Below are 13,538 nucleotides of genomic sequence, written 5' to 3'. Positions count from 1 at the left end.
GGAAGACCTGGGTGGGATGAGGTGGGGGGCAAGCCCCCAGGAACTTCCTTTAGGGACATTCTTTCTTATTCCCTGAGCTTGCTCAGGCTGGGCCAACCCAGGGGCCTGGGGAGGTGAGGGCATGTGGGGAGAATGGGCTGGCAGGAACTGTCTCTCCTTCCAGGGGCTTCTGCTTCTTCAACTCAGTGGCCATCGCCTGCCGGCAGCTGCAACAGCAGAGCAAGGCTAGCAAGATCCTCATTGTAGACTGGGTAGGTGCCTGTTCGTAGCACCCTCTGATTCGAGAGCCCTGGGGGAAAGGCCCTGAGCCTGAAGTTAAGAGATGTGGCTTCATGTCTTCGTTCTGCAGTAGCCTCTCTGAGCCTCAGTTTCCCCTTGTGTAAAACTTGAGTGAAGATAACACCCACAGTTGGGAGGCCTAGAGGGGATGGTGTGTGGGAACGCATTCAGCCATCGCAAACCCCCGCAATGGGTAGGAGCTGTCATTTGAGTGTTGTCTTTTGACCTCTATTGGCTTCTTTTGGCAGATCTAGTAACTTCTGCATTTCCTGTACAGGTAGTGATGATAAGAATAATAGCAGATAACATCAGTACACCACTAATCACATCCAGACACTGATGGTTTTACACATGATAGATTTAATCCCGACTATAACCCACTTTACAGATGAAAGTGAGCACGGAGAGATTAAGTAACACACACAGTCATTCGTAAGTTGTGAGATGGATTTGAACCCAGCCCGGTTAGCTCTAGAGTGCTTGCATTTAACTGCTAAGCTATGTCCCTTCTGCACTGACAGCTGTGAAAGAGACATTTCTAAGCAGATGTTGAGAACGGTGGAGGACCTTTGCACAGTTGAGTCCCCGCATGGTCCTGTGAGTCAAGTGTAGGGCCCAGCTTTCCCTAAGAGGGATGGGGCTGGGCCTCATGTACCTGCCACTCTGTAACCGAGCTTGGTTTCTGATCGCCTCATAACTTCATGACTTTATGCAAGACAGAGTGGTTCCTGATGTGTGTAACCCTGAACCTTTCCCTCTCCTTGCCACTAACCCCATGTCCACACAGTTACTCTCTCAGGTGGGCTGGCCTGAGATTGGGACACCTCCTCTCCTTCAGGATCTTATATTACAGCCAGCCCTGTCCAGCACAGAGAGGCCGAGGTTCAGAGCTGGGCAGTGGATTACGTGGGGCCACTCAACCATGTGGCTCTAGGAACCCCAGGTTCCTGATCCCCAGTCTGGGGTCCTGACCTCAGAATGGCCACTGACCTTGAAACCCTTCTAACCTGTCCTGGTCTCTGTCTCTCTGCCTTCCCTAATCACTGCCCATCTCCCTACACAGGACGTGCACCATGGCAACGGCACCCAGCAAACCTTCTACCAAGACCCCAGTGTGCTCTACATCTCCCTGCATCGCCATGACGATGGCAACTTCTTCCCGGGGAGTGGGGCCGTGGATGAGGTAACCGCATGTCAGGGCCACATCCTCCAGCTTCATTGACTCTCCTCCTGGCACTTACTCTGCCTCTGTCGTGATGAGCTGTGTGATCCTGGGTAGACTGCTGAGCCTCTCTGAGCCTCAACTTCCCTATCTGGAAATGAGGAGGCTGGATGAGCTGGGGTGGCAGCTCTAACAAGCTGGTGGTCCCCTTCTGGGACTCTGCTGTCCTCATGTCTCTCTTGCCTCCTGCTTTCCAGGTAGGGGCTGGCAGCGGTGAGGGCTTCAATGTCAATGTGGCCTGGACTGGAGGTCTGGATCCCCCCATGGGGGATCCTGAGTACCTGGCTGCTTTCAGGTATGTCCTCTGGGGGCCCAGAGGGGCAAGGCCACTCTCTCCTGTCCGTTCTCCCAAGAGCACCAGGGTGGAGGTGATCAGTTGGATTGTCAGCCTGTCCCCACCAGTTCCTAGACATTGTAGGTGAACACTAGTGAGAATAGGACACACAGAGAGAAGAACGCAAAAGTCAAAGCGTGCTTCGCAAAGGCATACATTACCAAGAGCCAATGTCAAACTGATTGCTGGCAGATGGGCAGTGGAGTGAGCAGAGCTGGCACATTTAGTCAGAGAAGGCTGCTTGCAGGAGGTGGGCTTTCAGCAGAAGAGCAGAAATTTAAATTGTGGAGAAAGAGAGAAAGCAGATAATGTCCATATTGGGGGAGTAACTTTAAAAAAAGTCATTCTGGAAGAGGGCCTTTGGGATTTGTTCAGGAGCCCTTATATATTTCACAGTGGGGTCCCTGCACTCCATTTGGGAAAAGAGAATTCTGGAAATGGATCTTCCAACACTTTTCTGGAGTTATCTCCATGACAGCTAATTCTATGAGAGCCCTGGGCTGGAGTTCTTGGAGTCTTCTCAGAGCCCAGGGCTATGAAGAACACCCAAGCAGACCCCAGAGTTGGATCAGGGTAGAGGGAGGCAGTTGTGGGGGAGGGCTGGAAGAGGGAGAGGATGGAGAGAATGTAGCCAGGTGGCCCAGGACCTCAGAGGACCTAGTTGTCCCCACTCACCTCTCAAGTAGTGAGTAGCTAGGTGTGGTCAACTCAGTCCAAAGGACTGAGCATTTCTAGTCCCTGAAGCTTCATGACCAGAGTCCATCTCCGCAAGGCCATGAGATTACCCTTTCCCTGTGGCTCAGGCCACTGCACCCCACAGATGCTTCCATGCACACACACGTGCACACACACATGGTCACACACACTCCTCTTTCATTCCCTCTGGTGCCCCATCCTTGGCTCTTTTCTGCCTCTTGCTAGTTAAGTCCCCTAGGGGGCTGAGTCCAGGGTGTGTGTGCCAGGGACATGGGTGGCCAGCCAAGATCAAGGAGGTCAGAGAAATCTGCCAGTTGTGCTGGGGCATTGGGAGCCTTGGAGGCCTAAGAACAGGGTGCCCCACTGCAACATTGGCAGAACCGCCCCTGGCAACCCTGCACAGTATGATATCACCACTTCTTGTGATCTCACAGGACAGTCGTGATGCCCATTGCCCGAGAGTTCTCTCCAGACCTAGTCCTGGTGTCTGCTGGATTTGATGCTGCTGAGGGTCACCCGGCCCCACTGGGTGGCTACCATGTTTCTGCCAAATGTAAGGGAGCCTCAGCTGAGGGGGAGATATAGGGACTGAGAGCCAGGCGATGCGGGCAGTGGGGAGGCGGTGCGGGGAGTGGGGAGGCGGTGCGGGCAGTCGGGAGGCGGGGCGGGGAGTGGGGAGGCGGGGCGGGCAGTGGGGAGGCGGGGCGGGCAGTGGGGAGGCGGGGCGGGCAGTCGGGAGGCGGGGCGGGCAGTCGGGAGGCACTCCCAAGTCAGAAAGGGAAGGTGGCAGTGGCCAGCCCAGTACTTTCAGCCTGAGGACTGGAGTATGGCAGCTGGCCCCCAGGATCTGAGCACAGCCCAGGCCCTTTCTCAGGACCAGGCTGGTTCACCATAGAGGGCTTGACCAGGTCATACTCATGGGGACTTAATTCCAGCAGGCAGGAAGCTCACCCATGGGACTCCCCACCCCAGCTGGGTTGATTCCAGGGGGGCTGGCAGCTCCTCCAGAGGAAGGAGAGAGAGGAGCAGCACTCTCAGACTAGAGGGCGCCCACTCAGCCCACTGGGCCACAGGGCCCACAGGACAGAAGGAGGAGAGGGTGCAGCTCAGTGAAAAAGACACAGGCTAGAGTCAAGGACCCGAGTTCAAGTCCTACCTTGCTGCCACTTACTAGCTGTGGGGCTTTTCCCAGGCCCTTAACCTCCCTGAGCCTTGAGTGAAGCATACTAGTAGGTTTTGCACGACATTCAATGTGAAAGCACTTTGGAAATAGTGATTGATATATGTGAGTCATTCTTTATTAGGGAGGAAGCAAGCAGGGAAGCCACAGGGGTAGGGAACGGGGTCACCTCTCCACTCCCGCCCCTCCCATTTCTCCCCATCCAACCTCTAGGTTTTGGGTACATGACGCAGCAACTGATGAACCTGGCAGGAGGTGCAGTGGTGCTGGCCTTGGAGGGTGGCCATGACCTCACAGCCATCTGTGACGCCTCTGAGGCCTGTGTGGCTGCTCTTCTGGGTAACAAGGTGAGCCATCTCCCTCCCCTATCCGTGTTTCTGTCAGGCAGGTTAGCCTGGCTCTCCCAGGACTACCCAAAGAGCAGGCAGATGGGATGGCACAGGGTGGGAGTGGCCAGGCCTGAAACGAGGTAGGCGAAGCGGAAGCCTCTGTTCCAAGTTAGGTCCGGGCAGCGTCTCCTGGCCTAGGTAGAGTGTGCTTGTGGCTAGCAGGCCGGGGCCCCTGGGGTGGGAGTGAGCTGGGCCTGTGGGTCCCTGAGACTGGTGGCTGATGGACTGTTTTCTATAGGTGGATCCCCTTTCAGAAGAAGGCTGGAAACAGAAACCCAACCTCAATGCCATCCGCTCTCTGGAGGCCGTGATCCGGGTGCACAGTAAGTGTGGAGATGGGACACTCGCTGAGCTCAGACTGAGGGATCTTGGTGGTACCCTGCCCCCCGTGGCCAGAGTCCTAGGGCTCTCCAGTGCCAGCCAGGTGACCTGCTGTTGGTCTGGAGTAAGATTCCTGTGAATGACCCAGGCAGCAATGGTGAGCACCCCCGAGAGAGGGGGTGTCCTCTGAGCCCTCCCGATGGACCTAGCAGGGCCCAGTGGACAGTGGCCCCTCAAGGTAGGGGCTGGCCTCCATCTCTAACTACAGCCCTAGACCACGGCCAGGTGACAAAAGGCCTGGTTCCCATCCCTCCCCTCAGTCCTGGCCACGGGGGTCTCAGGAGCTCTGCTGGCTTGGGGGCTGGGTCTTAGGATAACCCCCACATTTGTAAAGTACTTCAAATTTTCAACTTCAACTCAGTATCTATTGAGCATCTTATGTCAAGACCCATAATCTATAGTAGGGATAAAAATGAATAAAATAGATTCCCATATCAAGGGCTGGGTACAGGAGCCATGATGGTAAAGACATGGCTGATTCCTCTTACGGTGGGTACCCCCACACTGAGCTAGGTTCCAGGACATGGTTCCTCACAGCGGCAGGCAGGAGGAGCATTCTTCTGGCCTGGGCACCTATGCAGAGCGGCCGTGGTGATGGTCAGCTCTCCCACGTCGTGTTCGTCCCACCTCCCAGGCCCTGCTTTCCTGAGTGCTGGGCTGAGCACTGGTGGGGGCTGCATTTAAGTGGGAGGCCCGAGCTTGGGGCTCTGGGAGGTCACTGTGACACAGACCCTGTCTGCAGGCAAGCAGGCCCTCCTGATGCTCTCAGGAGCCCCGCACCTGTGGGGAATGAGTCAGAGGAGGTGGCCTTGCAGCCACAAGGGATGAGAGAAAGGCTGGGCACCTGCTAGGACCCCGTCACAGCCATGTTGAACCCACTCTGCTTACCCGGTCAGGCTGTGGGGGAGGGGGAGCAAAGTGAGGAGAGGGGCAGGTGGGAGAGCCAACCCCAAGTGGAGGACAGGCCTGCTACTCTGGGGCCCTGGGCCTGAGACACCAACGTCAATATCCAGTCTAGGACATGGTGTGGGGGGGCTTGCTTTCTCTAACCCTTTCTGACCTGGCATCTTACGCCAGGTAAATACTGGGGCTGCATGCAGCGCCTGGCCTCCTGTCCAGACTCCTGGGTGCCTAGAGTGCCAGGGGCTGACAAAGAAGAAGTGGAGGCAGTGACCGCACTGGCATCCCTCTCTGTGGGCATCCTGGCTGAAGACAGGTAATGCCAGACCCCCCGCCCTGGGCCCACGGCCTCTCCACCGCTTCATTCCTCCCTGCTTGAAGACCCCGGGTCCCCTGTGCAGCCACCCCAACCCTCCCAGGCTTCCTGACCAGGGTTGAGAGGAAGCTCAGGCCCTTCCTGCAGCCCTGGTGCTCCAGCATCCCATCCTTGTCCCTCCTCACAGGCCCTCGGAGCAGCTGGTGGAGGAGGAAGAACCTATGAATCTCTAAGGCTCTGGAACCATCTGCCCGCCCACCATGCCCTTGGGACCTGGTTCTCTTCTAACCCCTGGCAGTAGCCCCCATTCCTGGGTCTTTAGAGATCCTGTGGGCAGGTAGTTGGGATGAGAGAACAGCCTGCCTGCCTTGACAGACATCCCAGGGAGCCTGAGAAAATCCCTGGGTCTAGAATGGGGACTGGAGAGGACCCTGAGAGGAGGCGGGCTGGGCAGCGACCCCCACAGGGCTCTCGAGAACACATTCTCCCCTCTGGTGTGGGCCCTGGCTGTGGCCCCCATTCCTCAGGACTGCACAGAGGAGGACTGGCTCCGGCTCCGTCGGGCTCACCCTTAACCACTATTCCTGGCTCTGCAAACCCCAGACTTTGCACACAGCCCCGGGCTCCACACAGAAATGTGAACTTGGCCTCAGACAGGCTGGCCCTTCCTAGGCTCTAGGGGCTGGCGGGTAGTGGGAGCCAATAGGTCCCATATTCCTGAGTGCAGGGGGAGTCCCTCTTACCTGCTTCCTCAGATGACTCTGGAAGCTTCCCCTTACCACCGGGCACTGAGACGAAGCTCCCTGACAGCCGAGACTGGCAGCCCTCATCTGGTCTGTGCCCTCGCCAGAGGCCCCCTACATCAACCTCCTGGCGATGCCCTGGTGGAACGGATGGGTGCTCTGGGAGTCCTGTGCTTCCTGATCCAATGGTGCCAAACCCTTCATCTCCCCCAGAAGCACAGCATACCCCTGGGACCCCTCGACCACTGCCCCCTCGGGGAGCCTTCTGTTTCTGGGGTCTCCCCCACCACAGCTGACTCCCACCCCACATAGGACTAGCCTGGCTGAGGGGGAAGGGGTGGGAGAGAAGATACAGACATGGAGGAGGGGAGGCTGCTCTGGCAAAGTCTTCAAGGCTTTTGGGGGTCCAGGCCTGGGGTCAAGAAGGAAAATGTGTGTGAGCATGTGCGTGAGTGAGGAGTGTGTGTGAGCGTGTGTGAGGGGTGTGTGTGTCTTTCCTAGGACCCACCATACCCTGTGTATGTATGCATGTTTTTGTAAAAAGGAACAAAATGGAAAAAAATCTGAACAATAAATGTTTTATTTGCTTTAAAAGTGCCTCTGAAAGGCCCCCCCGGAAGTGAGCAGTGTGCCGTCAAGTGGCTGTGCAGGGCACACAGGTGCACGGCACAGTGTGGGTCTGAGTCAGTGCCGGAGGAGGGACTAGGGTGGTCTGGGCTGCAGCCCCTCTAACTCTTTGCCCTTCGTGCCCTGCAGGAAGAACCCATTCTGAACACACCCTGGCTATCCCTGGCTGCCCCACTTTGGGGTGACAAAGAGGAGGCAGCCCTGGGCTGAGTCCACAGAGACCAGCCCTGATATGGTGGAAGTGGGGGTCGGGTGGGGGAGTGGGAATACAAGAGCTCAGCCCCAGCTCACCACGGCATCCCCAAACAGTTGTGACTCAGACACACCTGGGTTTAAGTCCCAGCTGGGAGCTCAGGTAAGTCAAATAGTCTTCTGGGGCCTCTGTTTATCAGTAGAAGGCTCCAGAAGTATACACTGTTGATGGTTCCTTCCTGCTCTGATGCACCATGCCTGATTAAGCATACATTGAGCCTAGAAGAGAGAAGGGGTGAGGCACAGGCCTGGACAAGCTCGCCCAGCCTAAGCAGAGAGGAAGGCGCCAGGCTGGCAGCACCTGCCTTTGTGGTTCTGAGTTGGCCCGGTTTTTCCAGCAGGAAGAGGAGCACCTCATTACCTTAGACCTGGCCCAAGCTCCCAGCAGCCTGGCAGGGTGTGAGGGAAGAGGTGTTAATCCGTTTCCCATCTGGCCTGGCCTCTCAGGTGTGGACACCAAATCCCACAGGGGTTGCTGCAGCTATGCCCGTGGGCATCCTTGCCCTGGCTGAGGTGTGCTAGAGAGAGGAGAGCTGGAGGAGGAGAGCTGAGCTGGTGGTTACCCCATGCCAGGAGGGCCAAGGCAAGAGGGCCTTCAGCCCCAGGAGAGACTGACCCTGTCCCCTGCCCTCCAGGGCACAATTGAACTAGGGGAATGGCTTAATCAGACAGCCCGAGAACTGCCACTACCACTCCCTCCCTGCCCACTCCTCCCAAAGTCCACCTGTCCCCACAAGATTCCCACCTCACAAGCAACCACCAGAGGCTGATACAAATGGCCGCTGTATTTTTGCTAAAGTGACAGTGACACAGATAAGGCAAAGAGCTGAGGGGCAGGACACATCAGGTGGGAAGGGGGAGACCGTGCAAAATGGCAGTCTAACATAAAATCATCCTTGTAACAACAGCCCCTTCCCTCCCAAGTTAGGTGAGCCCTTGGGCCAGTGTATGGGCAGGAAAGCAGATTTGTGTCCTTCAGAAGGGAAATGTAAAAAGGTGAAAGCTCTAGTTGAAGGGCAGTGAGGGGCTGGAGTGGGAGAGAAGGTCTCTCCTGGCCGGTGGTCTGGGTGCAGTAAGGGCACTCTGAGAAGGCAGAGTGGAAACGCAGGGCTAGAAGGGCATGGGAACAGGTTTGGGGGCTCCTTCCAGCCTCTGCCATGTTGCCCCCTTCCCCAAAGCCCTTCCAGGGGCGAGAGCACATTCCCCATGACCCTGAGTCTGGCCTCATTTGGAAGTCCTCTGGGATATATGGATGCCTGTGTGTGTGGGTGAGATGGGTGAGGGGCCATGGCTATCTGGCTGTAGCACACTCATGGGAGACCAGCTCTGGGAACAACAGGATGGGGTGCTGGGATGGGGGCTGAAGAGGTCTCTGCTAGATATTCCTGAACTGACCTCCCCAGGTGCCCATCCTGGCCTTGGGAAGAGAGTGCCTAGGGCAGCAGGGATGAAAGCCCTTGCCTGCAGCATAGGTCCAGGCCTCATGGCCCTACCCCTTAACCTCTTGACTTCGTTGCCCTGGCCTTACAGACAAAGATTCCTCACTGCGTGCTAAGAAAACAGACCCAGGCCGGGCACAGTGGCTCACGCCTGTAATACCAGCACTTTGGAAGGCTGAGACGGGTGAAATCACCTGAGGTCAGGAGTTCAAGACCAGCCTGGCTAACATGGCAAAACCCCGTCTCTACTAAAAACACAAAAATTTGCCAGGCATAGTGGCAGATGCCTGTAATCCCAGCTACTTGGGAGGCCGAGGCAGGAGAATTGCTTGAACCCGGGAGGTGGAGGTTGCAGTGAGCTGAGATTGTGCCACTACACTCCAGCCTGGGTGATAAGAGTAAGACTCCATCTCAAAAAAAAAAAAAAAAAAAAAAAGAAGAAGAAAAGAAAACAGATCCATTTGAAGAGGTCTAAAGCTGCCCTCTGGACAGGCTGATGAGGAGCAACATGGCAGGATCCCCTGTCTACCACACCCAGGTCTCCCCTAAAGGGAACGGGCGGGACAGCTTCCTGGGAGACCACACTCGTCCTGCTGTGTATTTTCTGCCACAGTTCTGGGGTTCCCAGGGGGTGGGAGTAGCCTCTCCCAACGTCTCAGAGGCTGAGTCCAGGTCCTAAGGACCCCCCCGGGGTACAGAGACCTCACCCCCGGGTCAGAAATCGCTGAGGATGCTGATGTCGGCAAAATCAGCCCGGTAGCGGTGGGCATAGAGGCTGAGCAGGAAGGCCCACTTGAAGGAAATGAAGCTCCAGACACTGGAGAGGTAGTAGCTGGTGGGGTCTGTGAGGCCTGCAGGGAGAGAAGAACCGACAGTGACTTGAGCACGCCCTGCCCTCAGCCTCTGCACTGGCCACAAGGCCAGGGCCACCCTCCCCACTCAACATCCCTGCAACCTCCCGGCAGCCGAACTAACCCTTCAGAAAGATTGTGATGGAGGTTTTAGAGCCATGGTCCCCAACCTTTTTGGCACCAGCGACTGGTTTTGTGGAAGACAATTATTCCACAAAAAAACTGGGGGAAACGGTTTTGGGATGAAACTGTTCCACCTCAGATCGTCAGGCATTAGATCATCAGGGGCACGCAACCTAGATCCCTCGCATGTGCCTCACAACAGGGTTTGTGCTCCTAATGCCCACCCCTGACCTGACAGGAGGCGGAGCTCAGGCGGTAAGGCTTCCTTGCCCTTCACCTGCTATGCAGCCTGGTTCCTAACAGGCCACGGGCCACTACTGTTCCACGGCCTAGGGGCTGGGGACCGTTTTAGAACATTCCAGGGTTTTCAGGCAGGAGGCCGTGGGGATTAGGGAAGGGCAGGGCTGGCCAATCACAGGTCTGTATCATCCACTCGGCTTCCGTGACAAACCTGCTTTAGTTAGCATCAGACTCCAGGAAGAAGGGCCTCTGGTTACTTCCAGCCACAGCCACCAGAGGGCGCGCCCAATTCAGAGCTGGGCAGAGACTAATGGGTCCCAATATCATGGGTGCTTGTATGGGCTATGCACTGCTCAAGACTTCACATCAGTTTCACTGACTCCACCCAACTTGGGAGGTGGGGACTTGTTTTCTCCAGTTGAACATAACAAAACCCGTGCCCAGGGAGGTTAAGTGATCCACCCAGTCTCTTTGGAGGTAACCTGTGGAACCAGGATGGGAACGCTGCTAAAATCCCCCCTGCTGTCCCTCCCATGCCCTCTTTCCCTGGGACCCGCCCTCACTCTGATGCCGGGTGATGGCCAGCACGAGGAAGGTGCAGAAGGCAGCGATGGAGACAGCCGAGAAGAGGACACCCACGAAGAAGAAGCCGCGCAGCCCCTTGAGCCAGGTCCTCCAGTAATCTTGCATGTACATAATGTGAGTCACCAGGACCCACAATGCCAGCACCCCTGCAGGAGAGACACATCAGGGCCCATCCCCAGGGTGCTCCAGGGCCCTGTAGATCCACTAGGCCATGCCTATTTGCATAAGAATACCAAGAATATGGTCTTGTCACTCACTCCCTCATAGAATGGAGTTTTCCTTTTCAGGGGCTGTGATATCAGAAGCAGGTAAGAGACTGAGCTGCCTGCTAGTAAGCCCAACATTAGAGAAACCTGCAGAAATACAAAACCCTGCCATTCTCTCTCATTTTTTTTTTTGTTTGTTTTGGAAAACATGACTCTCACAAAAATGTTATGTTAATTCATGTTATTTTTAGTATTACTTTAAAATGCTAAAAAATGTTCCGTTTTAACTTCTAATATAGTATATATCAATAGATAAAACTCACATACATAAAATTTGCATGGAGTTTCACTACTTTTCAAGAGTATAAAAGGATCCTGAAAACCAGAAAATCTGCGCCTCAGCAGCCCAGCCTGCTTTCTGGGAACTTGTCACTGTCTACCTTGAGGGCCACAGAGCAGGGAAGCCATGCTCCTGCTCCATGCTCCTTCTCCACCCAGCCCTCAGAGGCCACAGTCTCAAAGTCACAGGGCCTGCAGGGCTCTTCCCAAACTGCCTGAGTTGGTTTTGCAGGATGAGGAGGTCCAGCCATGAAGACTCCAGGGTCACGCAGCCCCTGAGTGGCCTTATTGTTCTTAGCCAGACCTCATGCCACTCCCTCCGTTTTGCGGCAAAGGGCAGGCCATCACCACCTGTACCCCCCACCCCGTCCCAGCTTTTCCTGGGCCTGGTCTCTGCGCCTGGGTGGACACTTCCCCTAGGATGCCAGCTGCCACCCAGCCAATACAATGCAATACAAAACAAGCCTCTGTGCCAGGCAGTGACTGCTGGTGCAGCCCAAAGAGTGGAACACACATCAACTCCATTGGCAAGGGTCCGGGCAGGGCGGTGGATCCCGGCAAGGGACAAATGAGGAAAGAGGCAGAGCCAGCTGCAGGCTCTCAGCTGGTTGGACTGCAAGGTGTGGGCCACTCAGGCCACTGCATCCTAGGAGTCAGGAGGCCTTTCCAAAAGGCAGCTGCATACATGCCACTCAGAGTAGTTACCAAATGTGCACAGGAAGGATAAGCATCTGGTTGGGGAAAGTGGTTATCTCTGGCAATGGAGACAAGGAAGGGAAGTTGATGGGGCGGTTCGGGTGGGGAAGTGCTTTGAGGGAATCTATGCTATTTTATCTATGCTATTTTCTTAGGCTGGGTGATGAATAAAAGGGTGTTTGTTAAATTGTCTATCCTTTTTTATGTGCCTAAAATATTTCATAGTTTTTTTAAGGGGGAAAAAGGCAGGGGGAAGCTAGTCACCATGGAGCTATGCTCTGGTTACCAGCTCAGAGGCTGTCCCAGTTCGGCTGTCCCCAGGCAGTCCAGTGAAGAACAAAAATCCATGAGACTCCAAGCCAAGAAATCGGGAGCCTGGCACTGCTGTGTCCCAAAGCCTTGGTGTTTCCACATCTAAAAATGAGTGGGCCCAGGGATCCTGGCAGTTTGGGTAACTGGGCCCAGGGTTCTACCCTAGTGAGGGCGAAGGCCTACCAAGCCTACAGCTTCCCTTAGTCCCTGCCACTGTTTGACCCCTCGAACACTCTCCCAGCCCTGCCCCTGCCCACCTCCACTCTTCCTCAGGGGGTGGGGGCCTAGAATGTGGGTCCCCCTCCCACTGAGATCAGGGTGGGCCAGGACAAGCATCTGTTCCTCCCTACCTATTCTGGATGTTGGAGCGGGCCAGAGGTGGACAGGACAATCATCTCACAGCTTCCTCTTACCTCCTACAAGATCTGGATTTTATACCAGCCACCTTTCCCAGAAGTCCCTCCCACTCCTCACATGTGTCCCATGTTTTCATTGGAGGGAGCTGTTTGGTTTCTTAAAGGGCTCTAGGCACAAGGCTTGTTGTCACTGAGCACACTCAAGGAACAGTCTGATGGGCACCTGTCTGGAACAGGTCCCCTCGCCTTCTGTCTCCTCATACCACAAGGGGTTGGGGAAGTTGAGCTCTAAGATCCTTTCCCACTCAAAGATTCTAGAAGCCAGCTTGGGAGAAAAATAAGGTCAGAACAATTCCTCTGTGACTCAGCAGTTTCTGGGTTAGGAAATGCTGAAATAGGGGCCCGTGAAGATGCCATCTCTTAGTCCACTGATCACGATCCAGTGGTTCCCCAAAACTCCCACCCCCACGTACACGCATGTACCCAAGAGGGCTGACAGCAGGAGGGAGAGGAAGACAGCCATTTGCGGTGTTTCAGGGCCTGTTCTTTGTTAATAAGCAGGCATGGTTTAACCACCTCTCACCTTCCCTCAACCCTGCTCCAGGCCCTACACAGAGGCCTCCCCTCCAGATAAACACACACCAAGTTTGGAGGCAGGCCTGCTGCCCACGCCCTGGCTCCTACCACCCTCCTGGGAAGGGAGCTCTCCACCAGCCCTACCCGAGCGGGTCACTGAAGGAGGTGGAGCCCCTCACTGGTCCCCTCCCACGCATCAGGCAGGAGGCAATGTACCTCCCTAATACCCTTCCTTAGCACACTTGGGGACTCTAGGAAGCCTGGTTTGTAAAACTCGGGGTGGAACGGACAGGTTACCAACCCCAACTAGCTGCAAGCCCACACCAGACCACACCATTGCTCCATCCTACCTGTTTCAAGTAGCAGAGCCCCTGCTTGGCCTCTGGGCGCACAGGCAATAAGCTAAGGGCAAGGAAGGCATAGGGTAGGGCAGTGAAAGCATCCCCAGTGGCTGGGCTGGAGGTGAGGAGACAGGAGACACCTGGGGGATCCCACA

The 13,538-nt window shown here is 55.7% G+C and overlaps 2 protein-coding genes across 34 annotated transcripts in view; one reads left to right on the top strand and one right to left on the bottom strand.

Annotated features, from left to right (window-relative positions):
* HDAC7 (histone deacetylase 7) overlaps window positions 1-7,034 on the top strand; it is a 37,707-nt gene extending 30,673 nt beyond the window's left edge. For all 26 annotated transcript variants that reach the window (XR_012420175.1, XM_074006719.1, XM_045365120.3 and 23 more), the window contains 8 exons: window positions 164-251; window positions 1,343-1,462; window positions 1,699-1,796; window positions 2,966-3,084; window positions 3,925-4,058; window positions 4,339-4,423; window positions 5,559-5,697; window positions 5,885-7,034. Coding sequence is in view for 25 of the 26 variants with exons in the window: in XM_074006719.1 (XP_073862820.1) it covers window positions 164-251; window positions 1,343-1,462; window positions 1,699-1,796; window positions 2,966-3,084; window positions 3,925-4,058; window positions 4,339-4,423; window positions 5,559-5,697; window positions 5,885-5,930 (829 nt within the window). In the remaining variant the exon portion in view is untranslated. The remainder of the gene's footprint in view (window positions 1-163; window positions 252-1,342; window positions 1,463-1,698; window positions 1,797-2,965; window positions 3,085-3,924; window positions 4,059-4,338; window positions 4,424-5,558; window positions 5,698-5,884) is intronic.
* SLC48A1 (solute carrier family 48 member 1) overlaps window positions 7,005-13,538 on the bottom strand; it is a 24,426-nt gene continuing 17,892 nt past the window's right edge. For 7 of the 8 annotated variants that reach the window (XM_005570668.5, XM_074006729.1, XM_045365128.3 and 4 more), the window contains 2 exons: window positions 10,536-10,703; window positions 7,005-9,609 (listed from right to left, as the gene is read on the bottom strand). In XM_005570668.5, coding sequence (XP_005570725.1) covers window positions 9,473-9,609; window positions 10,536-10,703 — 305 coding nt within the window. In that variant the 3' untranslated portion in view covers window positions 7,005-9,472. The remainder of the gene's footprint in view (window positions 9,610-10,535; window positions 10,704-13,538) is intronic. The other variant, XM_074006730.1, reaches the window with a different exon arrangement.

The sequence above is a fragment of the Macaca fascicularis genome, chromosome 11 (assembly GCF_037993035.2).
Source record: "Macaca fascicularis isolate 582-1 chromosome 11, T2T-MFA8v1.1".
NCBI classification, from domain to species: Eukaryota; Metazoa; Chordata; class Mammalia; order Primates; family Cercopithecidae; genus Macaca; species Macaca fascicularis.
Note: the sequence above shows the minus strand (reverse complement) of the source record. Positions and strands in the feature narration are given on the sequence as shown.